Genomic DNA, 27641 nt, shown 5'->3' with positions numbered 1-27641 from the left:
TTTTTTTTTTTTTTTTTTTTTTTTTTTCTTTTTCTTTCTTCCCCTCTTCCTGTCAGGTTGGAACCGGTTCTTGTGGTGATAGAAGGGAAAGTTGCTAGTTGCCGATTCAGGCAGCTTTCTTAAAGCGTGGGACATAAATGTGGATAGAATGTATGGAATAAAGGCACTTTAACTAATTAAACTTTCCATTTGTGGCCCTGAAAATTTCGAGCACATAATTATTGACGTGTATAGTCCCACTGACTTAAGCTGAATCCCAGAAGAGATGTTAAATACAAAACATTAGCATTCACGAGGTCAGATAACATGGTGTAAAAGAGGTTGAGTTTGTTTGTAATAGGACAGTCACACCAACAGGTTTAAGCTTGTTAACAGGAAAAAAAAAAAAAAGAACAGTTAGGTCCTCCACAGACCAGAGCAATGGTGTTGAGACATGCATGACCGCATCTCTACTTCATCTGAGAAATTTACACACGGTTTTAATTTTACAGCAGAAGAAAAGCAGGCTAAAGATGCTTCACCAACCCCTCAGCTCAGTGTCTGGCAGTTTGCAAGCCCCTCTCTGCCTCCTGAACTGAGAAATCTCCATGGCATTGTGGAGGCTGAGCAAGTCAATAGGCATTTGCTGCGCCGAAGGAAGCGCTCCATTCTGTTTCCCAGTGGAGTTAAGATCTGCCCTGATGAATCTGTTGAACAGGCTATTGCCAACCATCTGAAATACTTCAAGCTCAGAGGTAAGTGGGCACCAACATCATAATCTCATGAGTAACTGATAACATTTAGTTATAAATAAATAATAGATGGAGCTTTTAAACGTAATAATACCATGCAATAGAAAATACACTGTTTCACAAAAAACTTAATTTCTTAGTGATAATCTTCCTTACGAGAGCTGTTCTGAGATTCTGCTTTGATTTAGTGTTCTTGAAATGCTGGTAGAATACGAAGAAGGACCTTTTGGAAGAGTAATGGCAGAGACGTCGGTCAGCCATGTGGCTTTTAGCAGTAGTTGGTTTTTCTCTCACCTAAAACAATTTCTTATGTGTAAATCTGTGGTATAACAGCAATGAGGCCTTTGTATGAAGATAAAGAAGTTGGTGTAAACAAGCTTGCTCTGAAAATCTGAAATATACTCTGTAACAGCTTTGCCTGTATCATGAAATATTACAGCAGTATGATGTATCCGTCAGATACAAGTGTATCTGACGCCACTGGAATGTATTGTTTTCTGCATTTATCCTAAGAATCATGGAAACGTTAAGGTTGGAAAAGACCACCAAGAGTGTCTAGTCCAAACATCAGCCCATTACCACCATATGCTCACTAACCACATCCCTCTGTGCCACATCTACATGGTTCTTGAACACCTCCAGGGACAGTGACTCCACCACCTTCCTGGGCAGCCCGTGCCACTGCCTCACCACTCCTGAGAAGGCATGTTTCCTGACATCCAACCCATATCTTTGTACAGCTGCATTCAAAGATTTTATTGGGTGTTAACATATTCACCCAGAATCCATCAGTGAAACAGGGAAGAGCTGCTATCACTTAAGGAAGAAGGAAATGTCTTCAGAGACATGTGCTTTTGCACTTCTAATTAACATTCATTAAGGAGTAAAGATGTAGCTTAGCTACCAAAAATAAAATTTAAAAAAAAAGGAAGAAGAAAGAAGTCTCTATTGACCTTTGTCTACACTACTGTTATGATTATACTAACGTAATAGGTGAAACTGTTATAAACAGTAGGCTACTAAATCACCTTGGTCAATAATTCTACCCTAAACAATTTTCCTGAGGTCCAGCAAAGCTTGAGACAAGGTGAATTGTTGAGGTTTTAATCTTTGTGTTCCACACTTCAACCATGAGAGTTGGGTCAGCTTTTCTGCTCATGGGGTTAACATCTTCCTCTCAACAGCCAAAAGATGAAGACTACTCTATCCCTTCTGGAGTTGTGCAAGCCCCACTTGCAGTCTTTTGCTCATGCTAATTAAAGAAAGAGTTTCGAGCAAACACGGCTGATTTTTACAGCTCAAGGACATCTGCTGGCTGTTCCAACTGATGATACTGCATTGCTTTGATCATGCAGGGCTCCTTTGATAATTCAGCATATAAAACTACAGCTAAGCTAATGTGACAGAATCAGGTGCCTGTACATTTTGTATTCTTCCTTCAGAGCAGTGAGCAACAGTTACAGTCAGGAGTAGCTGAGTGTCTACGTAAAAGTAAATACAAAGAATGTATTTGGAGAACAAAATAGAATTATGTGGGATCAGATCCTCATCCAAATGTTGACTCGTGCCCAGCTTGAGAAGTGTTGACACTGATCACGTAGCCTGACAGTCTTTGTGAGCTTCTTGTTTATGTCTGCTCGGTAGCACTCAGCTGGTATTTGTTTTGCTCCAAATTAATCCATATTATGTGATTTAACTGCAGCCATTCCTCAATTACACATGATACAGGAGCATAAGCAAACACTGAGTAAGCAAAAGTCTGAGAGTAAAGAAGAGAAACCTGTAAGTTGTTTTGCAAAAGCTTATTTATAACTTGATGATCTTAGGCTGAAACAAAAGCCCACTGAATCCCTCTGCTTTCCTGTTGGACTCCTGGCTTCCACTGTCCTCTATGACTTCTTGAGCAGAGGTACTCTGGCCATCCTTAGCATCTTAAACTTCTGAAAAAAATCTCTGCAAGAAATAGGGATGACTTTAATTAGCGGCAAGTTAAGCAAGGTCTGGTTCAAACCGCCTGTCATCTTCATTCTGTTAGTAGAAATGTGCTGCATCAGAGCTATTTGGTGAGGCCTTGTTAATTATCTCCTGAGTAAATGCACCTGAGGCCACACCTTGAGTGCTGTGTTCAGTTTCAGGCATCTCACTGCATGAAAGATATTGAGGTCCTGGAGTTTGTTCAGAGAAGAGCAGCAAAGATAATGATGGGTCTGGAACACAAGTCTTATGGGAACGGCTGATGGAACTGGGATTGTTTGGTCTGGAGAAGAGGAGACCCAGGGGAGACATTATTGTTCTCTACAATTCTCTGAAAAGAGATAGGTGAGATAGGAGTCAGCCTCTTCTCCTTGTTCTACATAACACAAATTATGCAAATCTTGCTGAACAATGATGACAGCAAGCGGTCAAAATTCATGATAGCTACCTGGCTGAAGCAGTGTGCATTAAATCAAAGTGCCTGTCCAAGTGGGCCTTTTTTCCTTGTTTCCCTCTCATCCCTGTCGCTTATTACACATAGCTCATACTCAGCCAACACATTTCTGAAGTTTGTTTGTAAAAACTCTATTTCTGTTTCCCTCCACATTTGAATTATTATATATCAGCATGCACTTCTCAAAGTCTCAAGTGTTATCTTGAGAGAGACTCCTTTGTAGTTATTGAAATATTACCAGTGAGAATATTTTGTGCTACAGTTCAGTGTGCCAGCATTCATGGCTAATATCCTTTATGTGGATTAGCTAAACAGCTATTTTAATTAAAAATCTTGGACTGTTACATGTGTTATTTAAAGGTTGTCGTGCTATAGCCCATAATCAACAGCACTTCGGCAACAGCTGCGCATGACTTTATTAGTTTGTTTAGCAAGTTCTAATGAAATCTTTGCAGGAAAGATCTCTTAAGAAGTGTCTGTCAATCTCCCTCTTGCAATAGTTCTTATAAAAGCCCACTGCCATTAAATCTTCCAATTATGGAGAAATTGCAAGGGAGGAGAAGGAATTGTCTCAAAATAGAATATTCTGCCTGATTCGATGCTCCTAGCCACTGTACATGATTCAACACTTAAGAAGCACTAATGGGATTTAACTGAGATTAAACTCCAGCGCTCTCCACTTACACAAATGGCCAGAAAGCCACCCTACCCCCCACAGGGTGCTGTCATGTGTTGCCTACCCTATTAACCTCAGAAATCCCTGAGCACAGTCTGAGATGTAATAGGCTAATTGTTTCTCATTTGAGAGATAAATACATCCTAAATTGTAAAGCTAGAGCCAGAGAGGTGCTGTATCCTGCCCGGGTGCACGCAAGGTAGCCATTACAGGATAGTGTCAGACAGAGATGTCATCTCATCGCAGATCTTACCTGGAGATTTTGAGAAGAGCAATAAAGTCTTAAGAAAGTAAACTTCAATCACACTTCTTTTTTTTCACCCCTTTCACGAGTTTATAGGACTGAAAAAAGCTTATGCCTACCTATTCGTGGGTTTTTTTGGGTTTTTTTTTGGTTTATTTTTTTTGCTGAATTTTGTACATATTGTGTGTAAACACTAGATTTGAAGCAGATAAGCTCCAAGGGTTAGGCTTTCCGGCTTTGAGAGGAGAGAGAGATGCTGAGATTCAAATGGCCTTGGTATGTGTCCAGCTTTCTGAGGGGCCTTTGGGATCCATCGTGGCCCTTAAAAATCAAGACTGTGCCTATGACACGTTGTTCAAGTGGAAGTTTGCACATGTGCACTGGCCAAATATGCTGTTGCTCCATTTTTCCTGCCTTGGCAAGAAAATCTTTTACCTTGAAGATGAATATATTTCAGGGATGAGTTAAGTGAATTTCTGAAGACTTGTGTTATGCACATGCAAAGTGCACGCTGGGGAAAAAAAACAACTGAAGATCAAGCCATCTGGTTTTCATTCTTACTTTGAATTCTGATTCATCATGTCAGTCACACATAATCTGTGTACTTACTTTTCTGAGGGCAGTTGGAATGATCACATCTCTATAGCAGGGAGCTGTTATCTCATAAACGTCCTTTATTTTTTAGCAGATGAATTCTTCAGGTGAAAATTGCAAAGCAGCTGAGTACTTAACACTAAAATACAAGTTATTTATTGCCAAGGCCATGGGATGAAGGAAGTTATTTTCTAGAGGAGCTTACCTTACCTTCCCACCCACGTGTAACTTCAAAGCTCTTAGCTCACTGCCTTAAAAGATTGATCTCGATTTTATGATGCTTTTAATCGGTATTGTTTACCAGGATTAGAGGCCGGATGGCAAATCCTGTCTTGTCCAGGGCCTGATGCTGCTAATGCTGTCCCACATACTCCGTGATTGTGGCTACTCCTGCAGCAAGGCCAGTGAAAGTTCTGAGTGAGATGTCGCTGTAAGGATGGCTCTCCTGTGCCCCGAGGGCTGCCCTGAAGTGACAGCACCACTAGGTCTGCTCAGCAGTTCCTTCATCGTCCTGGAAGTGTTGCCTGCTTGGCTGCTTTGTTTGTAGGGTTCTGCAGCTAGTCTTAAAAACTCTGGCAAGATTGTAATGTAAGGCCTGAACACAAGATTTCTTTCACTTAGCAGTTGGCAAGACAGAAAACATACAGGTAAATGTGTGTTTTGACTAGATGCTTATTATTTTCTTTTGTTTTGGCTCAAAGAAGTTGCTATTTCACAGAATCACAGAACTGTAGAGGTTGGAAGGGACCTCTGGAGAGCACTGAGTCCAACCCTCTGCTATAGCTGGTTCCCTATTCCCTACAGTTGATTGCAGTAGGTTTATGAGATTTCAAATATTAGTTAAATGTTGCTTAATTTATGTCAGAATATGTAGATAGTACACATCACAGGTAACGGCAAGTAGCCAGAAGGTCAGAAAAGAAGAATTATGAATTATTTCTATACATTAAAATATAGCTATTTGCTGAAGATTCCACTCAAGTTAAACTTTGTTTCCTTATGATTTATGACCTCATGTTTTGCCTACATAGTCTCAGCATGCTTATAATCTACTTACGAAAAACAAGATTTTTCTTCTATGGGAGTTCTCAAAAATTTGTTGATAAGAACTTTGAACAACCTCCCTGTTGTTGAACATCTGACACAGCGATGGGCTCCACCTTAAACCGAAAGAAGGATATAAACACTTATTATGGAACTGAATGCAACATGAGGGTGGTGTCTCTTCACTTTCTTGGGTGGCCACATCAATTATGCTGTGGTAAGAACTCACTCTTTGACATACTTGAAAGAATGTTGGGAGATAGAATCATATTTGTTTCCTTCTTTATATGATCTGAGTCACGTTGAAGAAACTGTGCCATTCTTTTTCAGTGCTTGGAATGGCAACTCTCATCTAACTACTTAAACGTTGGAAAGGTACACGAGGAAGAAAGACTAAAAGACTAAAACAAAATTGGTCCTTTTCATAGCCAGGCAGCAGGTTTTCTCTTGAACACCGTTTAGGTGAACACTCTTGGGGACAGTTCTTGGGTTATGCCCCATGCAGTCTGGATTCATTGTCCTGCCAAGCAATCCCCTGCTTCACAAATTGGCCAGTGGAATAAACAGGACAATGACAAGATGAACTGCGTGTCAGAAAGGCTGTAACATGACTTAGTATCAGTTTGTACCATGCTGTCTCATGTTTTACTGCTTTCCACAGTGGAAATGACAAAACAGGATAGAGGCCAGAGAGGACTCCCTAACTGCATCTCCCTTTCATCCTTCTCTTGTAAATATGACCCTGTTCTGACAGCTTAGGTCTGATTAATGGGCTTGAAGCCCACAGATGGCACAAAGACTTTGGGACTAGAATTCAGTGGAGTGTCTAATTCCAAATGAAAGGACACACAATAAATCTTTAATCTACTGGGAGCTGACTGGGGCAACTCTTCATACAGCAGCAGCTTGTATTCAGACCAGACACACTCTCATCATGTTCATTTAAAAAAAAAAAAAAAAAAAAGAGTGATTAAACTATTTAAGATTAAGAGCAGTAAGGAAAACTGCCTATATTTATCACTGCTAATTATTACTTGCAGCTGTAAAGCCAGTCCTTTGCTTGTTGCCATTGAAAATTGGGATTAGACAGTGTCACAGCAGTGTATTTGCAAGCTCTAGCCATGGCTTCATCTCTCACTGACAGTGTCCTGCAGGCTTGTCCCAATTACAGGGAATAATCACATTTCAGGGCTGTTGCTGTACATTATTGCAGCTGGAGTAAAAGGTCCAGTAGTCAGAATTCAGGACATAAATTCCACCCGAAGAAATTAGTGAAACTGATGTTTCCTAGTATGAGCTTCTGGATCTGAAACTAGACGTAGGTCTCTATGAACACACAGCTCTTAGGAGTGGGATGGTTGAGTGGATACTACAGATGTCCTTCTGCTTCAGGAAGCTTATTAGTACTCCAGCAGGATCCAGAAATCCTTGAGAAGGATTATGGGTTCATTGCCTGAGGTCGTGCAAAGTAGTATGGAAATGCAGCCTTTGCTTCCTCAGTCACTGAGGCAGCCAGTATAACTTGAAGTGGGATGTGAGAGGACCAATTACTGTGCTTTACAGATAAAGATGTACAGATTACACCTGGAAGCTGGAGGGATGCTAGAGCATTAGTGTATTACAGAAAGTTAATTATGCAGAGTCTGAAGACCATATTCCTCTCCATTCTTACCTGTTAAATGAGCAAGGCCATCTCCATGCAGAAAAGCCGACAGGAATGTGGTGCAGAAATAAGAAATACCTGCATATCTGTAGACAATTCTACAAAGAGAAATTATATCAGCTGCTATGATAAAATGGAGTAAAGAACTTTTTTTGCCTGATGCCATCCAGCACCAAAATCAGCTAAGGTTTTAGGTGTGATGGGGGACAGTCTCTTCAAGTTATTACTTATAAAGCTGTTGCATTTAAGAGAAATGCCGACCCCTTGGTTAGAGGAAGCAATAATATTTCAGCGTGATTTAGGTGTTAAATTTTACACACGCACATTTAATCAATTTTGGAATTCAGAATATAGGGTACTAAGAAGAAGCAGTACTTAAAAAGATACCAATTTTGGCAGCCTAGATTGTAATTTTAAGCTGATTGGCAAAAATGAGTCTCCAAAGATAGATTCACAGGCAATCTCCTGTAGGATTTTGCTTATGATGTCAAGACTTTCCCTGAATGCAAAATGCTCCTCTGCCAAACTGTACATATATATTTAACAAGTGAAATCAGATTAAAGCTGAAAAGCAGGCTTGTTTGCATGGTGCTATCTCAGGCTGGCACCTGCTGCAGCTGATTTTTAAAGCTGTTCTCCTTTTAATGTTGTTCTCTTACAGAACACATAGAAAATTCTATATATCTTCATCTCCTCCATTTATTCTGGGTCACAGAGAGATTCTTGCTTGAGCAAATGGTATGACCAACTGCTCTGACTGGCAAAGAGCACATTCAAGAGAGGGAGACTAACGCAGCTGGCACACAAGATAGTTCAACATTTAATTTGCAGGCTGTCTATTCTGTTAATGATCTTTCTCAGTGCATATACTCTTCTCAGGAGGGTTAAGGACAGCCTTATTGCTTAACATATTACATTGTTATGTCACTGTCATCCTGCCTTATTTTTCAATGATTAATGCAATTACAATTTCTGAAATTTATTCTAAATTCTTCACAATGTTGAAACTAAGGGACCTGTTGCTGACTGAGCTTCTTGTTCAGTGGAACTACCATTCTTACACACACACACAGACTTATGTTCTATCTCTGCAGTCCATGATGATGTTCATTTTACTATTTTGGCTTACGGAATTTTCTAAAAAAACTGACCAATTTTTGGTCAGAGGCTATTCTTGATGGTTGTCAGAAGATCAGTGATCTCTCTTGGTCTTTACTTCTTATTTAATGAAATAATTACTTCAGTAAAAATGCAGGAAGGGAAGTAGTATGAGTGTGTAGTATCTATCAGATCTTCATTGTTGGTGCATTTCATGTCTTACACATTCACACATAGAATTAGAAGTATCATGGAATTGAAATATCATAGAAATATCATTCATAGAAATATCATGGAATTGTTAGGGTTGGAAAAGACCACAAAATAATTTAGTCCCACTGTCAACACCATGTGCACTAACCACATCCCTCAGTGCCGGATCTACACAACTGTTGAACAGCACTGGGGATAGTGACTCCAGCATCTCCCTGGGTAGCCTCTTCCAATGCCTCACCACTTTTGCTGAGAAGAAATTTTTCCTAGTACCCAACCTGGCCCCCCTCCCCCAGCACAACTTGAGACCATTCCCTCTCATTTCTGTTGCTAATATTGATTATGATATTGTCATAATCAATATATCAATGTACTGAAAAATATACAGCGTTTGAGCAATATTGTGTTGATCACCTTTCCACAGAAGCACTTCTGTTGTACTAACAGCAGACCTCTCTTGTGCCATCAGTGTGTCAGGAAACAGTCTGGGAGGTCTTCAAGACATTCTGGGATAGACTGCCAGAGCGTGAAGAGTATCGCACCTGGATGAGCCTGTGTGAGGAAGGAACAATGAGCATTTTTGAAATAGGCATGAACTTCAGTCAATCCGAGGAGCACCGAAGTCTGATTGTGAAGGTGAGTGCAGCACCAGGTCAGTGTTTTCTCCTAAGCAAGGTTATAATATTCCACCACTAAAACCTGCTTAGCGTATGACAGGTGATAATAAGTGTGGGCAGCTAAAATTTACAGGAATGAATATTCCCAGCTTTTGGATCCGTCATTCAGAGATCAGGCCATCTTAAAGCATATAGTGGTTTATAGATCTTTCTTTAAAAATTATAACTTCTCCTATCTTTGCAAGCTAGATGAAACATAAGAGAAATCTTAAAAGTCTGATCAGAATCAGTAATGTTAGGTTAGTCTGGACATGCTGTTGTTTTTACTTTCTGTTTTTTTGTGGACTTCTGTGCTGGGAATGTGCACTGAGGATGTGAGCGTGGAAATTACTGTGGTTAATGGGGGGAGAATTTTTCTGAGCCTGCATGCTACTCTTCACTGGATACTAGCCAAAGTTTGCTTCTGTGATGTCTTGTGGTACTGTTTCCTTAGAAGACTTCACAAAAAGATGTGGACACTTAAACACAACTAACAATTGGTTGACGTGTCGGGCTCAAAGTATCAAATTAAATGCTGCTACATCAAGCTGGTGGCCAGTTACTATGTGGGGCTCCCCAGGGCTCAATTTTGAAGAGAACTGGCCCTGATCTTTTTATCAATGACTTGGATACATAGATTGAGTAAATTTGTGGATTAGGAGGAGCTGTTGACTGCCTCAAATGTAGAGAGACCTTGCAGAGATCTTGACAAATCAGAGGGCTGGCCAATCACCAGCTGCATGAAGTTTAACAAGAGCAAGTACCGGATTCTGCATCTGGCTAGGGCAACCCTGGCTATATGTAGAGATTGAGGGGTGAGAGGCTGGAGAGGGACTGTCTCGCTTTGCTCTGCACAGTGCAACCTCACTTTGAGCACCGTGTGCAGTTGTGGGTGCCACCGTGTAAGAAGAACATAAAACTATTACAGAGTGTCCAAAGGCTGTAAAGATGGGGAAGGGTCTGGAAGGGGATGAACTGAGCTGATGGAACACCAACATGTGCTAATATGTTTTATACAGAATATCACAAATCTATCAGATAACTTGAATACAAGAAACAAACAAACAAACAAAAACCATCAGCACCTCAATTTATATTTCAGACAAACTGAAGGTGAGAGCACTCTGTCTCATCCTTCACCAGCCAGCTTCAAAAGGTCTCATGATGTATTTTTTAATACACATAGCTCAGTGTGGATTTAATTGCTATTTCTAGTACTGAGCCACTCTTTCTCATACGTGCTTATGCACAACTTGCTTGTCAGAGGGTGAAACCTCTTCAAAGCAGCTCTGAGAATATTAAGTCCAGAGGCAGTGGTATCACTCTGCTTTTAAGAACGTCCTTCCTCCTGCCAGTTGCTTGCTCCAGGTTAATGTGGTGGTAGCAGGTGGTGCCCAGCTCAGCCTGTGATACCAGATGCATGTTTTAAAGCACTGTCCTGTTTTTTTGCCACATTCACCAGCTAAGTTGACCAAGCTGCATAGGAAAGCTTTTCCCTTACTCATGGGAATTTTGCTTCTCTCATTACAGCATATTCATTGATTTATTTAGTAAGCTGTGACCATATTTATTTATATTTATTCCTTATGTTATATTCTATAAAACATGTAGCACTTCTTACCTTAGGACTGCTATCATTTCACAGCATTGCCCTATAGCATTAAATGTGTGAACAGTCCACACACTCAGTCGCTTGAATGGAAGAATCACTCATGCATTGAGATGCAGAAAAGCAAAGTATGTGGTCAGTGTGAATACAACCTGCAAATTCTTTGTCTGGCCATTACACACCTCATTAAATAATACTGGCTTTTAATCTTCCTTGTGTTTGTGAATCATCTGTAGTCAGCAATTTAGCCTAGACCCTGGCCAAATATTTCTGCTTTTTTATTTTAGGTGTTATGCATTACTATGGCTATTACTGTCATAGTGCTTAGATATTCTTTGAAAAATCTCAAAAGGAAGAAATGTCAACAAAAGTTAACTATACATTTTCTGACAGCCACGTACCTTTTGCTGTGAGAGTTACACACAGCAGCCAAACCAACGATTTATGCCATTCAGAGCAACAGCTACCGCAGGATATGATATCTCTTCTTGAGGTACCCACCTCAAAAATGGGCACATTTTTTTACTTTATAAACCATGGAAATAATACAACAGTTCTGGTGTGGCTAGTGGAAGTGTTTTGTCACCTTATTTCCTACTTTTCTGTTCTTTCTTAATCTGAAGATCTGTTAGGGCTCCTGTCAAGTTTTTGGATATTCACAAACCTTCCATAGAGGCATCTGCTGCTGACAGTGATTAGAAAGAAAAAGTCAAGCTAGGTGTACTGAAAGTCTTCAAATGACAAGTTTTTGTTTCTTTTTTCTCCATCAATCTCTAGCATGTACAGAAAAATAAGTACAAGGAATTTGCACAGATTATATCACAGGATGCTGCACTGAATCTGTAAGTGTGAAGCATCAAAATTAAAGGAGCTGAAGGTGTGAGAAGGGAAGGAGAGGAGGAAAAATGGTATTTTCAAGATGTTAAGAAAGACGTGAAGTCAAGCCCATCCCTGTGTCATTGACAGTTCTTTTTAAAAGCAAAAACAAAATCACAACATTCAGAATACACTGCAAACATTCAGCTTCTGTTGAATGATACTGGTTTGTACTTCTTACCTTATTGCTACCTTGCAAATACTTTGATTGCTTATATTTTTAATGGAGCCTCAAGTGATTTCACATTGGGAATTTGATGCATGACTAATAGTATATATGGTACTTCAGCAAGAAACAATGACAAATCTTGTTATGAATATCCACGAATCCATAAATGTACTGCAAATGTACTGTGGAAGAAAACTACACATTCTGGGGAAGAAAAAAAATCTTTACCAACTGATTTCTATAAATGGATTAGGTCATGAATCTTTTCCAAAGGAAAGGACGTGACGTTTGGATGCTGAAGAGAGAAGGATTTGGGCTGTGCTCTCTTTGGTGGGGCTAAGAACAAAAAGTCTAGCCATAGAAAGGGGTTTGTAAGACAGCTTTGTCTGAGAACCAACAGGCAGATAGGAAAGCAAGGAATCTCCAAGCTAGTGACAGGAGACACCCACCAAAATTCAGTTCAGAAAGCTCTGGGCCAAGAAACAAAAGCTGTAGCTATGTTGACTCAGAAGCACACACATTTAGTATTGACCTTTCGCAGTCTGTCAGCAGCTCTATTTCTTCTGGAGCATGGGCTAAACGCTTCTGGACACCACAGCAAAATGCCTCCTTAGCACGCTGAAATGGGCACTGATCAATGTCATCTGAGCTTGCCTGAATTCTGAGTTTCTTAAAGTAGTGAGTCAGCACCCCATTGCCACTGTTTAAACACTGTTTCCTATTTTAAGCCTCTGGTCATCTCATGCAGTAAGTGATTTTGTCTTCCTGTAATACAGAAAGGCCTTTTCTCCTGTTCATCTTCAGCCTATCCTGTATTCTTCCTTGCCAACATGTCTTTCTCTGTTTAATCCGATGTCTTCATTACAGCTTTCAGTATATTTTGATAGCTGGCTAAGATAACTTTATATTTTTTCCTTGATATAAAGTATAAGTTCTCTTGCAGATCTCTTCTGCACTTTCAGCACCTTCACTTTCTCTCTCTTTGCCTGCTTAAGGATACAAAAAACTTTCTTCCATTGCCCTCCGTTGAGCCATTATTTTAGATATTCTTTATTTTCTTTCTTATCCCCACACTTACTGTTTTCCTGTCCTTCTATTGACTTTGGCTCTTTTTGTCCTGCAAGTCTTACACTTCTCTAATTTCAAAACAAAACAAAGAAACTGAAACATTCAGAAAACGTCACCAGATGTTCAAATCAATTAACTCCAGTTGCTTCTCCAAGTCTTACTTCATCTCCCTTTCATCTCTTCAGCTCCTTCTGTGTGGATTCTCGCTCTGGTCATTCTCCTCCAGTTCCAGCCTGAATCTTCCTTTTTAATCTCCCTTGACTGCAGACAGAGGACAGAACTTGTCAGCCATGAGACCTCTGCTTACATCTTCCAGGCAGAGCTCAGAGTCAGTACTTCATCCTCATTGTCCTTATCTGATCAGCTCCTTTACCTGGCAAATCTGCAGTTGTTCTTTGTCTTCTGTGTTTTGCATCTCATTTCTAGACAGCGCTGCCTAAGACACACCGAGGAATCATTTCTGTCATGAATGTTCACCTCAGCTTTGGAGTTGATTCCTCCTGGGCAGACTGGACCTTCAGCTAATTTCTAACATTGCACCGTGGATCTCTAGCTTTTGCTTCAAGTTGGATATGGCTGAAACATTTTCTGTTCCACCATATTTCTCTGCTATCTCTCCTTTTGCTCAGTGTAGACCATTTTGCATGTCAGCTGTCAGAACATTGCTAACCATCGTGGCCTTTCCCACCAGCTTCCATTCTAGATTTTGTCATCCTTCCTCTCGAATTCTCTCAGTGCCTCAGCCTTGCCCCTGTGATAGGATGGTTCTGTAACACACTGTGGTGGGTGAGAGGACAGGCAAAGAAAGTGTTTTCTTGGTATGGCTTCCCTGTGTCAATGAAGTGCGCAGGTGAGTTGAATCAAAATGGGATTAAACTAACATGAGATTACTGAAGATCTTTTTGATGTTCCCTCCACCTTTTTCTCCTGCCTGGAATTATCTCAGAAAAGATATTTTGTCTTCTGTGCATCAGGATTGTCTCTTAGGATCAGGCAAAGGCATCCCATAGAACTGCTTTTCAGCAGTTCATGAGTTGAGAGAAGCTCATCCATCTGGTCAGTACTATGTGTGATTTAGAGTTGGTGGTAGCCTGTGTTTAACACCATGGACTCATAGCAATTTTTGATGGTTTTGGATTATATAAAACTAACTGCAGGCTCTTGAGAAGGGTAAGCACCAGTGCAACTGACAAAAATTGTAATTCCTAGCTTTGGAAGAGCTGGTATGATAATGTTAGGAGATGCCAGAGGCAGCTCCACTGAGTGAAGCCTTTCCCTGGAGTTACGGTGTGGCTACTGCTGCTGTGTGTAACTATTTGTAGATAACTTCAAGTTTTCAGTGGGTAAAGATATTAATCCCTGCAGGTTCCTTTGCGGTAGATGGGAACATGTTTATAACTCCCATCTTGCATGTAATGGAACTGAGTCAGATAGGAGAGGTGATTTGGCCTGGGCTATTCTGTATTGAGAAACTAAGCCAGAAGTAGAACTTTAGAGCTCCGTACTTCTCATTAGAGGGAAAAGGTTTCTGTTTGCCATGAAATCCAAGTATATGTCCTCACCCCAGACTGGAATGTAAATTTCTCATATAAAGGAGCAGAAAGCAATCACTACAAAGTGTTGCAGGTTGTGCCAGCTTAGCCATAGGGAGATGCTTCATTTCCACATTCCCAGTTGGAAAATCAGAAAAACAACAAAAAACCCAACCCAAACATTTAATATTACTCAAAAACAAGTCTTGTATTTCAGAATGAATATTGAGATCATCCTTTCTTTTTGAATTTAGTGTAAAATGTCAGATTTTAAGTGTGACATAAAGCTGCAAGATGCCAATAATCTCTCTGCAAACTTTGCATTGGCATATGGTTTTTGAGGGATGCTTGATATTTTATTGGGCAATCCATTTATAATTTACGTTTAAAGCATGCACTTCTTCAAAACTTACTTAATTGCACAAAAAATGTGGTCTATCATGAAGAGAGAATATTCTGTTCTGAAGTGGTTGAATTGAGGAATAATCCAGCTACCCCATGAAGAGGCCATCATTCCATACATGTAGTATTAGGCTTCGCTAGTTTACTACAAAACTGCACGAAGACTGAGCGATTTGATACCTTTTTAAAATGGAGATATGGAGACAAGGTCTGTCATGTTTGTTATGTTTGTCACAGAATCATAGAACTGCGGGGGTTGGAATGGTCCTCTAGAGGTCACTGAGTCCAACCCCATTGCTAAAGGAGGTTGCCTACATCCTGTGCATCCTACAGGCTGTACCTGTGCAGGATGCACAGCAAAGTGTCCGGACAGGGCTAGAATATCTCCAGAGGAGACTCCGCCATCTCTCTGGCAGCCTGTGCCACTGCTCCGTCACCTTCACAGTACAGAAGTCCTTCCCAGTGTTTGCATGGAACTCCCCGAGTTCCAAATGCACTGTTGCTCCTTGTCCTGCCACTGAGCACCAATGAAAAAAGCCTGGCCCCATTCTAGGTGTTGGCCGTCAGAATAGTAATTAGGCCTTTCATGCTTCATCAGTCCTTTTTGTGGTTTATCAAACAGAAGATTTTGCAATAGCAAGACATATTAGGTAGAACTTGTGACTTGAGTGTAGGAAAGCATGATGCCACCAGTTCTTTGGGGCACAGAGTGGGCCCAGAGAACCTCTTGCGGAGAGCGGGAAGTGCTCAGCAAAATGATCAGAGTTATACTGACCTCTGCTGCCAAAGGCCTTTGTGGCTGGGCAAGCAAAGCTGTAGGGCACATACCATTCAGAGGCAGGCATTGCCACTGTGCTTAGGACAATGTGGTTTTAAATTAATAGACAAGTCGCCAAAATAATGCATTTCTTAAGACGTCTTGCTGGTAAATATCTAATTCCTAGTTTCCAGAGCAGCGAGAGATCATTGCTCCTGCAGGAAAAGGCAGAAAAGCAGAGCATCTTTTTATACACATGGTGCTCTTACAGTCTCTGCTGCTGAGTTTCAGTTGTATTTTAGAAATATACTATGCATTTTATTTTCAGTGAAGGCTTTGTTAATAAATTCTGTACTTAACAAATGAACATGAAATAAATGAAAGATAATTGTTTTTGTATTGGAAAGATACATGAAGTGCATTTGAGCTTCTTCCCCCCTTATGATTCAAATATAAATGGGGTTTGTTTGTTTATTTTCCAGAAACTGTCCTATACAAGGGAAGCAATGGCTGGGTGAGTACATTTACTTTGCATTTCAGTCTGTCTGGAGGTAAGAGCAGGGTTGAGTTGTGACATTTTGTGATGTTTTCTCTTTTATCTTTTTCTTGTCAGCTCCTGCACTGACTGGTCATGTGGGTAAGTCATTTTCCCTTTTTAAATAGCCTCTTGCTTAGTCCTTTCTCCTGTTCTTGCTGCTGGAGTTGATGACTGGAAGATGTACAGAGTTCGCCTCTGTGCAAAAAGGCTTATAGAAAAGTATGCCATGTGGTGGAGAAATCCTGTGCTTCTTGCATGTAGCCTCTCACAGGCTGTCCTAGCATGCTTGGTGTGCTGAAAATATCCCAGCCAATCTGGGGCTTGCACTTTTGCTTAAGTATGTCATCACCTCATTGCCAGTCAGACACGCAGGCAGGCTGTTGACCTGGAGAGGTTTAGTGGGGGAAATCTATTTTGGGAAAGTTGTATCCCCAGTTGCTTGTGTCAGTGTTCTGGCAGTCTTGTGAACCTTTTTCAAAACTAGACCTGGTCATCAGTATTAAGAAAAAAAAAAGAAAGAAAGAAAAAAGAATACTTCTGAAATGCTTTTCCAGAAAATGTTAGAAACGTGTTACGGGCTCCTCACACTTTTAAAAAGGAAATCAAAATGAAAACTTGTCTGAATTCTGACTTCTTTTTTACCAAAGCAAACCTAAACTTGAGCTATTATTTTCGTATCATTTTTTTTGAAATGGAAGGAAAAACAGTTCAAATTATTACTACCCCATTCTCATAAAATGTAATCTAAAACTGTTATTTTTAGAACAATTCAAACCCAAACAACCTTGTGCTGAACTCCTCTGAAAACTTAGCAGATTCAATCCCCAGCCATGTTACAGCTATGATAAATGAGTAATTCATTTACAGGAGAGTGTTCACTTAACAGATTAATATGAACAAACAGCACACCAAAAAACCCTCCCAACACTTAATGCAGTATTCCTACATTTCATAACCACAGTATTACATATTAAAATTAATAAAGTGAAATGCTAAGGGCAAAGGTGATGCCTAAGAGATTGGTTTTATTTTCTCTTTCCTTCTGAACTTTCCTCTGACATGAGCACTCTTCTTAGCTCCTAGGTCAACTGAGTAGTATAAATCCATACAAAATGTAACATTGACCAAACTTTTTTTGTGCTTTTCTTTTCAAAGAGAAAATAACAAAAATCAGGTGGATTTGCTCTGGATAATGAAGCATCAGAAAGAAATAAACGTAATTTAGTTTGACAATATTAGAAAAGTATCTCATTCTAAGAGCATTCTGGGTACCTCTACACTAGAAGGTTTAAGATGCAAAGTTTAAGCCAAGATCACACGAAAACAAAGCCACAATTGGCGTGCCATAGGTGGATGATGTCTCATCTAAATTCAAACATCCTCCATCAAGAGGAATGAGGGAGATACTTCAGTATTGCCACCAGACAATGTTCTTTCCTGCAAGAACATGCTAGACTTTCCAGTAGACATCAGAATAAATGAAAGACCCTTTTTAAAATTTTCTTTAAGAAGTCAGAGTACACAACTCAGGATCACCCAGTCCTTAGGGGATGGTATGAGAAATCCAGCATCAAGTCCCTCCTGCACAGGAAGAAATGTGAGTACAGTTCTGCCATTTCCTGGGCAGTGCTGTACTCACCCATGAGCTTTTCTGCAGCAGGTTTCACTGGGGCTGACCTACATGTTCAGGACCTAGTGATCCCGTAGATACGTGTTTAGTGTGGGGCAATACAGTGAATTGAATGTAGCTGTTTTACCACTTGGCTGTGATATCTCTGTTGGAACAGGGAATTGACCTGGCCTCATGTCTCAAGAGATGGAGGGAGTATTCTAAAGCACCAGCTGTAGATATCTAAAAGAGATGTTTAGATGTGGCTCCTCTATTGCCAGAAGACAAGGTTCTCCCCAAGATGTTTGAAGCAGGAGTGTGCTTTCATCTATCCCCTGGTGAACTTCATTTTCTTTGGTTACTGCACAGAAGCAATTATTTTAATTCAGAGGCCAGGCATTAGGTGTATTTCTCAGTCTATTTTTCCCATCAGTAAGAGCATAGGAATTATCAGTAGGTTTGTTTTCTTTTCTAGAGCATAGGCCATGCACAAGAAACTGGAAAGTGTTTCTTTTTTGTTTGTTTTAGTGAGCTTTGAGGTTTTTTTCCCTGTGAGACAATTGCAGCTTCATTTCCCCAATTCAGAGCTGATCTGGGGGTGAAGACAGATCCTTGATATCTGGTATTTTAACTGCATTGCCTTTCTAAATTAAAATATGACTGTGATGAAATCTATAGGTAACTGAAGAATTGAAGCTGTGATTTAGAACATTTAATATGCTCAATACACTCCTACTTATTTATCAATACTGTGTTTTTATCTAGTTCAAAAATGCTCGTTTCAGCTAGTTAAATGCTAAAATAGTTTTGATGTAGCCTACAGAAGGGTGGCTTGCACTTGTGATTTGTTGCCCAGAATAACTCACAATCCAGCATTACTGGCAATTACATAACAGCAGGATGAAAGTTGTTCCAGTAAGACTCACTCATTCACGTAGGTTAAACACCGCGCTAGCCTAGCTTTTTAAGAAGTTGAGGGATTAAACTAAGTACTATGGAAGAGAAAACCTCAAAGGAAAAGCAATATAGGAGAAACAATCTAGATTTTTATAATGTACATTGGAGCTTTTCTTAGGCTGGAAGTGTGGGAAACATCAGCTACAGGCTTTTAATGACTTCTTTATTCATTAGGCCATTGTGACTTTGCATAATGAATTTTGCTCTTTTCATATTGGAGGATACCACATGAAAATAGGACAGTTGTCCTGTCTAGTTCCTGGTGGGTCAAAAACCAGATTTTGAGAACCAACTGAAGGTAAAGAAATAGCACAAAAATTCTGTGGTAGGAAGCCATTGCTTGTATGTCATAACCTTTCTCAAATGCTATATGCGTTATAGCGTCCTGAAGGAAACATAAGGAGTACAGAATAGTTGGGAAGGATGAACATAACAACGTGCTATTCTTTACTTTTTCTCAACCACCTATTAATGTCAAATATAGTGAAATAAGTAGAAATATTTGTTTCTTGCTGATTGTGGACTCACTGAAATTAGGCACAATGAATCATGTCCAGATCTCCTCTGTTCTGTCTACGTACTCTGATGTAAATACATTGGCAAATTTAGGATCCATACTTCATTGATGCTAGCAGCAATGGTTGATGGTGTATCAACTCAAATTTTGTACCTTTACTGTAATCATGCCTAATGAAAGAAAAGAGGTTGTCTTCTATTCTGGGATCATTTCAACAGTACATGAAGTCTGCCTGCAGTGGTGTAGAAACATACCTGAACTCCTTTTCTGCCTCCATTTGAAGCATCGATTTTGCTTGTTTCAGAAGTTATTGAGCATCTGCTCGGCTTTACCCCACGTAAAGAGTTCCAGGCTGTTCCTCGTTAGTTGTGTATTATCTTTTGTTCTCTCTACTGTCAGATAACACATATGAAAGATTTTTCCTGCTTTAATTAAAAATAAAAGAGTTCAAAATTCAAAATCTTCCTACATAAACAGTAAGATGAATGGAAGTAGAATTATAAAAAAAAAATCTAAATGCAAGGCTCAGTCTTGAATTCTGTACTTGGACAAAATATTTCAGAAATTGCGAGCTTATTTAACTCCATTAGTTACACCTTTGCTTAAAAGGTTTTAAAAGAAGAAAATCAGCCCATAAACATATTTTTTTTCTTCCCTTTGAGAAAGGCTTTTAAATATGAGCACTGACACAATCATGTTTAAGAAATGCTTGACAGAACAAATTAGACTTTGATACATTCAAATTGGTACATGAGCTGATGAATATCAAAAACTTGTAGTAGAGATCTGGAAGCAAAGTTGTGCAGAAAGTGATCACAGCACTGTTTCTTAAAGCAGCATTTTTATCCTCCTAAGATGAAATTGATAACTGTTAATGCGACCAAATTCATTTCTTGACTGGTCTTTCTTGATTAGATTAATTAGGGCTACGTAAGGCTTTATTTAAACCTTGGCTTTTAATTTTCAGCCTAGTGTGAGGTAAAATTTTGTCAGAAAACCAGCTGTGCTTCAGCAACCTGTATTTAAAAAGTTGAAGGAGGAAGACTAATGCTTCATGTGGGGCAGGGGTTCCCTCAAGCTCGTGGAGGATTCAAATGGGAGGAGGTGGATGTGTCCTCAGGAGCTGCACCCCTGGAGAGCCAGTAGAAGAGTGAGGAAAGAGGAGTCCCCTGGAGTCTCCTGCAGCCCCTGGAGAGCCAAGTAGAGGAGTCAGGAAAGGAGGAGTGAAATTGGGCCTGGGAAGGGATGGGGGGAACAGTGGTGTTTTAATGTTTATCTGTTCCTCGCTACACAAATCTATTTTCATGAGCAATAAACTAACTTAATCTCAGTCTGTTTTGCTTGTGATGGCAATTGGTAAGCATTCTTCCTGTCTTTATCTCAAATCACCAACTTTCTCATCTTATTGTCTCCTCTGGCCTTGGTGAGGAGGGAGAGGGGGGTCAGAAATCAGAAATGCATCTGACCCTTAGTCAGGCCTAACACTGCACTTAGGTGTTGGGTTGGTTCAGTAGCCATTTGGGTTTTTGTGAGATGTCCCAAGCTACAGCACACACCTGCAGAGAGCTGGCAGGTATGGTGTAGGTGAAATCTGTGGGCGATTTGACCAGAAAAGCCATAAGGACCTTGTATGAAGTACAGATGTGTGGGCAGTGAAAGAGAATACTGGAGGTCTCAGGTTGAACTTTGAACCTGGTTAGTCAGCAAGCCACAGTTCTGTCTGACCTCTTCTGAGTAAAACGGGTTGATATGAGATTTAGCTGATGTGTTCGTATGAGTTTGAACACTTCAGCACAGCAGAATATTACAAGTCCTGTAGCAGAGTTGTTTCACTACACATCACTGAATTTTTTGGTTTGGAAGGAACCTTAAAAATCATCCTATTTGACCTCTTGGTGAAGGGCAAGGGCATCTTTCACTAGTAAGATTTGTCTTTCCGCTCTTGGGAATCATTCCAATATATACTGAGGTTGCCAAAGAGCAGGAAGAGAGTTACCTTGTTCTGAGCTGGCTGAAAGCAGGTAGCAGTGTCCACGAGATGGAAGCAGACACAAATTCTTGTGTGCATTTCAAAGCTTGTGTAGAACTTATAGGCTTTAGTTGTTCAAGAAGATGAAGCTACAGTTTCTATTCTTGAATCTGTGTTTTCTGCTTTGCTCATCTGAAGGTTATTCTGTTTATTGTTCATATTTTCTGATTGTTAAGTAGGTTTCATTTTGGCAGCTTAATTAATTTCCTGAACTTACTGTAGTGTGGCATTTAGTCGTTATGCACAAGATTAAGGCTATGCCTCTCAGGAGAGGATGGGTGAAAATGTTATTGGTCTAAATAGAAAATTCACCAGATTAATCTTACAGTCTGTTTATTGGTAAGTGTTGAATGTTTGAGAGAAGTAAGGGAAGAAGCAATGTTTGAGATTTTAGTTAATGGAAACATTAACTAAAACTAGTGGTCACATTTTAACTAATGGTCACATTTTATCATATGCCTGTGCCCAGGCATCTCAGTATGCAACTCTGGATAATGTTTGGCTGGTACTGGAATTGTTTTTTGGGAGAGAGATACAGAGACTGGTTATAAATCCTGAAGAAGGCAAAATATCCATCAACCATGGTTTGAGTTTTGTTTGAGTAAAGCCTGCAGGATCAATAATCTAGTATGTGAATCAAAAATCAGACCTAGCAAGGCTAGAAAAGCATGGCTCAGTAGTAAAATAAGCACTTGTGTATGGTACAGTGAAGACTCATTGCCTCAGTATTTACTTTATGGCACGAAAATGTCCACCAATAAAAATGAGTTCCTTTGGAAATGGGACAAATATCTTAATACAACGAACTTCACTGATCTTTAGAGCTCTTACTTTAGTGTTCAAATGCTCTGCAGCACTTAAGTTTCCAGTCTTACAAATTTGTAAGTCTGTATTAAAATATGTGACAAACTTAAAGAATCAATTTCTCTTCATTCAGGAAACACTTGTTTCTATCAATCTCTCACTTTTGGTAACTTGACAATTGCTCAGGCTCACTGAATTGGCTCCAAGGAATTTGGATTTACTCTTAGAGCAGTGTTAAAGCTGTTGTTTTTTTTCTCAGACAGACTGTCTTCGCAGTCTTCATCTGATTTTTATTTGAAATACTTTCCTTCTTCATATTTTGCCCTTGAACTGGGAGTTGGTGGGTGTTTTTTGGAGGTTTTTTTTTTTTGTGTGTGTGTGTGTAAACGTAGTAACTGAATTTGGAAGCTGGTACTTTTGAATGATGAGTATCTGCAGATGAGTAAAATTTATGATCAGATGGCCCCATCTTCTTGCAGTTATCTCAGTACAGCTAGGATGCTTTGGTGCACTGCAGATCATTTTTAAAATTGAAGTTTTTATAGGACATTACAGATATCTTTGTGTGGTCTTCACTTTTACTTCATAATAGGAAGCACTAGAGGGCCAAATGCATTTTTTTTGTGGTGGATTTCAGTTGAAACAAAGGAATTTTGCAACCCCAGAGATGCAAATGATGCATTGTGTGTTGCAAGATAATATCTTACACAAGTGACCTGATATCTAAGTTGCAGAAGATAAAAATTAAGCTTTGCAATATTCCAGTTATGAAGTTACCAGCAAAACACCACCATGAGAAGTTTCTTTTGCAAACACGCTTTTTGGTGCTGAAGCAGAATTACAGAGAGAACAAAAACTGGTTGATCTGTCTCACTACTCCCAACTTCAACTTCCGGTCTTGTTTTTATTTAACAGTGGAACTCCAACTCCAGCTTCAGATGCTGATGTTACCACACTGAGAGGTCAGTTTTCATCTAAATCTTGTCACAGCTGTTTCTGAATTACTTGAAAATGGAGCAATGTCTTGTGGATTTGTGAAAAAGTTGTGAATTTTTCCACCTCCAAATGATGCTGGTTCTGTTCTAGTGTTCAGGGTGTTTGCTGACATTATTTTGTTACTAAATGAATTGAGAAAAATCCGACTTGAGAGATCAGTCCTGGGCAGTTTTTACTGCACTTACATTGTGTTCTTAAAAATACTGTGCTGCTTAGATAGCACATTAGCATTTAATTCTGATTAGCATATTTGATACTTTTCCTGAGGCTCTTCAGGTGTTTCCTGTGTTGTTTTTCTCATGATGATGGAAATAGGAATCAAGTGTTACTACTTATGATTGCTGAGCTCATGGGTGTATCTACACGTACATGAGCAAAAATAACAATACTGCTCTTTCAAATTCAGATGCAGCTGCCAATGTTCCTCCTCCTCATGAGGTCTCAATTGAGAGTCCTCCAGGTGGTACCAGCCAAGAGATGGAAGATGCAGACACTACTGTGAGTATTCTTCTTTCTTCTTCTTTTTTTTTTTTTTTTTTTTTTTTTTTCATTTGGTTTAGCATTCTCTTGCCTTTGCTGAAGACCGCAGTGACCATTTCTATTTTCTAGTACATGAAGATGTTTTAAGCATAAATAAAGAATTCATAAAAACCGGGAATGAACCTTAGAAACTTTTACATAACTTTCTGTGAAGGTATTATTCCATCTGCAGTGGTTTTGCAGTGTGCCTTCTCCATCTGTGTGAGAGAACAGATGAGCTATCAAGTGAAGATTTTGCTGGTGACTAAACAGGGCTAGTTAATGAATGCTTATGGACTTTGAAAGCTCTGAGAAGGATTGTTGTTATTCCTATGGGAACATGATACACATTAAATTGCTGTCCTAGTGTTTGAAATGTCCAAGTAGTACAGTAACTTAGGACAGCAGAGATAGCCTGGGTAGTCTTGAATATGCCTTCTAATTCTCCATTCCTTTTCCTCTTCTGCCAAAGTGAATTTTTATTTATTGTTTTAGAGTCACGCTCACCTTGGTGTCTAAAACACGACTCCCAACACAGGGAAGCCTACAGCAAGTACATTAAATGTCTCTGTAGAAGTAAGCTGGCTTTCACAAGTGCTGATCACCAGACAGGTCCTGGGGAAGTGTTTGCTTCCAGAAAACAGATCCTCTGGATTAAAATCTAAGCCCAAACTCTAGATTCTAAATGCACTGTGCTTGAGCTTACCTGACCACCAAAGAAAATTTTGCAAACCAGCCATATGAATCAGCTGGCACTTGTTTTCATATAAATGTGAAACTCTCACTGGATTTACTGAGAAGCATACCAAGTTACACGTGCTGCATATAATTGGAAGCTGATTTATGGTACTGGGCTTTAACTGTGCACCATTCAGTAACCTAGTATGGCTGAGAAACAATGCTGGGCCAAATTCCAGACTTTCTCTAGAGCTTTCACATGTGTCTGCTGAGCTCTGATATTGTGATTCCAGGAATAAACACTGAGTATGAAATAGACAGACAGCTTCTGACTCTGGTCCAGGTTCTGATTTTATATTTATATACCATGGGACACACTTGTGGTTTAGTCCCATGTACACCATTATTTTTTTCTGAAACAGAACTACCTGAGCAGAGTGTAAGACCACTCAGTAAATCAGAAAGAAATCAGAATTGGATTGCTGCTGCTACAGTGTTTGCACTCTCTACAGTTACCTCTCACCTCATCATTGCTCTGAGCAGCCAAAATGCATTGCAGATTACAAGACCAAGAGTGAGCAAAGCTCATCTTCATGAGCGTGCTTTTGTTTTTGGGGGACTGATAAATTACTCAGATTACATGGAGTTTCAAACAGTCATGTAGCAGCAGAACATGTGCAAACTAAGTGTTTATTTGTGAAATAATAGCTGGCTTTAAGCAGTGTACCAATCATTCTGGTTCTTAACGAAGTTATTTAGTCAAAAAGGTGTGAAGGGGTGGGTGGGGGAAGAGAATTTAAGTAAAAAATCTGAGAGGGCCCTAAACAATATACAAGTGCTCACTGGTGGCAGCCATGCTTTCTGGAACTGTTCCATTCCCTGCACCATACATGGCTGCAGTTTTGCTGAAAATGTCAGCTTTGCTGGCTCATTTTTAACTTTTTAATAGGGAAAAGGCAACTGCCACATGTAAATAGCAAAATACATTTTAGCCAATTTAAGCCAGCCTCCCCCTCAATCCCCCAAATTCCAGACTTTTGTTCTAGAATAGAACCATGAAGCAAGATCTGTTTTCCTTGACATTCAATATACCACAGGAAATAGTATGCTGGTTGTAAAATAGCGGGGAATGAAATAGAAATGGCTCTTCCCATGTTCCTCATTGATTCAAGCTAGATGAAAATTTGACTGGAATTCACTGCTGCCCACAGCAGCTGTTAGTTCCTGAAGCCAAATTATTGCACAGGGTATCTGTACACACTGTGCATGTAAAATGTAGAACTTGGCAAAGGTAAATTGTCTTCTAAGTGAAAAAGTAAACAGGAACCTTGTGATAAATGGGTAAATCAGCCCATTGCTGATTAGGCTCAGGTGACCCCTTGGTGCATCCACAGTTGCACTTCAGACTGGCTCTGCTGGGCTTCTGTTTGTAACTCAGGTCAATGACACAACCTTGCACTAGAGCAAAGATGTGAAAATGGAAAATAGAAGTAATGGCAATACACAGTACTAAAAGCGTTCTGGCTAATTAGATTGTCTTATTACCTTTCACTTTGTCCCTGAGACTTTCTTGCACTCCTTTGTACCATATGACATAAGGTGTGCTGATGGCTCAAGTCAGCATACTGTTCTTTGTCCTGCAGCTTCCATATCATTAAGTACATTCATCATGCCATCTGTTTGGCCCACCAGTATCGCCCTGATATGTTCCTGTCCTTACAGCATTTATGAAGAGGTCTTATTTTTTTGCTACATCAAGGGCCAGAGAACCCTTCAGGTCTGTAGAATTTTCTGGCCCTCACAAAAAAAAAAAAAAGACGTTTGGACCCAGGCTGAGCAATGCAGTGTGCTGACAGCTGGCAGGGCCACACGTACGTGCTGCCATATCTAGGGATGCTTTCCATGTGGAGTGAATCCAGGATAAGTAGGAATCTGGTCTGCAGCGGGTAAAGGGGATTTATTTCTTGGGAAAAAAGCCACAGTCAAATGGGAAAATAAAAAGCACTATATCACCTTTTGCTTTCTCCCTTTTCTCCTTTCCTTCCAGATCAATAATGAGATAAAGAAGGAGGATGAGACTCCAGTGAGACCTGTAACTGAGCAGATGATTGAGTTCAGCATTGTGATTGCTGGAGAGAAGTACAGCGAGGAGTTGAGCGACCCAGACACTGCAAAGTATCAGCTACTCTCTGAACAATTTGTTTCTCAGGTGATTTACTTTCCCCGAGTTCTTTTTCTTCTTGCTGACTCTTGCAGAGCAGTAGTAGCACATAGCATCTGTATTAGGATTGCTCTGCAGAACCAGCTTAGGGCTTTTGTTGCCTGAGGCAAGCTGGAGGATATTCACTGTGAGAATGCCCTGCTTTGTCTGACAGCTGCCTTTTTGAGATTGTAGGTCAGACATCACAGGTAGCACATCAGTTGCATAACACAGGTAGCACATCAGTTGCATAACAGTTTTCTTACCTGTGTTTCTTATGAAATAACATGCTTTCATTTTTCCAAGCAAAAGAGGCAAAAGTAAGCTTCTGGGGAGATCATGCTGGACCCCTGTTACTCCAAACAGGAAGCTTTCTGAGGCACTTCTTCCAACACACTCTTTGTTAGCAAAAAAACCTAAGCCAAGTGTTACTGAGAAATGAAAGACAACTTGCACTCTAATTCTTTTAAAGTCCTGTTTCTAACTTTGTCCTTGCCATCCTCAGAATTTTTAAGCAACTCTTCCTGTCAGTGTTACAATAGTAGAGCTTTTGAAGTCACACAGAAGTGACAAGATTCTATTTTGCCTCTTGACGCACCTTTGTTACTTCTTTAAGTAACTAACTTTTAAAGATATATTTAGATCATAGAATCATAGAATTTAACTAAATCTCTCTAGTGACCAGTCTCTCTGTAGAGAATTTATTTCAGATCTTGTTCAGGTTTGAATTCTTCCATCACATAGTTGATTTGAAACTAGGGAGTAAAAACACAGTTTGAGAGCGTTGGCAAACCAGACTGCCCGTGCTCTCCAAATGACAGGACGTGAATTGTTTGCTGCTCGGAGCCATCAGCCTGTGCTGGGGCAGTGCTGGAAAGCAGCTCTAGTAATTCTGATACAACACTGCAGCAGTATGAAGTGCAGGCAGAAGACAGACAGGTCCATCTGCATCTGCTCATGTGGGCATGTTCTGGGTGCCCTACAAAAGCTGAACCCATAAATGGGATTTAGAAATTCTTAATGATTGCAGTGTC

At 39.9% G+C, this 27641-nt stretch overlaps 1 protein-coding gene across 1 annotated transcript in view; it reads left to right on the top strand.

The window, feature by feature from the left end:
* IMPG2 (interphotoreceptor matrix proteoglycan 2) overlaps positions 1–27641 on the top strand; it is a 52974-nt gene that overhangs the window by 2467 nt on the left and 22866 nt on the right. The window contains exons 3-9 of the mRNA XM_042810789.1: positions 492–734; positions 9161–9327; positions 16243–16274; positions 16374–16397; positions 23130–23176; positions 23617–23708; positions 26455–26616. Coding sequence (XP_042666723.1) covers positions 492–734; positions 9161–9327; positions 16243–16274; positions 16374–16397; positions 23130–23176; positions 23617–23708; positions 26455–26616 — 767 coding nt within the window. The remainder of the gene's footprint in view (positions 1–491; positions 735–9160; positions 9328–16242; positions 16275–16373; positions 16398–23129; positions 23177–23616; positions 23709–26454; positions 26617–27641) is intronic.

Source organism: Centrocercus urophasianus, unplaced genomic scaffold (genome assembly GCF_019232065.1).
Source record: "Centrocercus urophasianus isolate 14NV4802_14NV808 unplaced genomic scaffold, USGS_Curo_1.0 seq_12, whole genome shotgun sequence".
In the NCBI taxonomy this organism is placed as follows: domain Eukaryota; kingdom Metazoa; phylum Chordata; class Aves; order Galliformes; family Phasianidae; genus Centrocercus; species Centrocercus urophasianus.
Note: the sequence above shows the minus strand (reverse complement) of the source record. Positions and strands in the feature narration are given on the sequence as shown.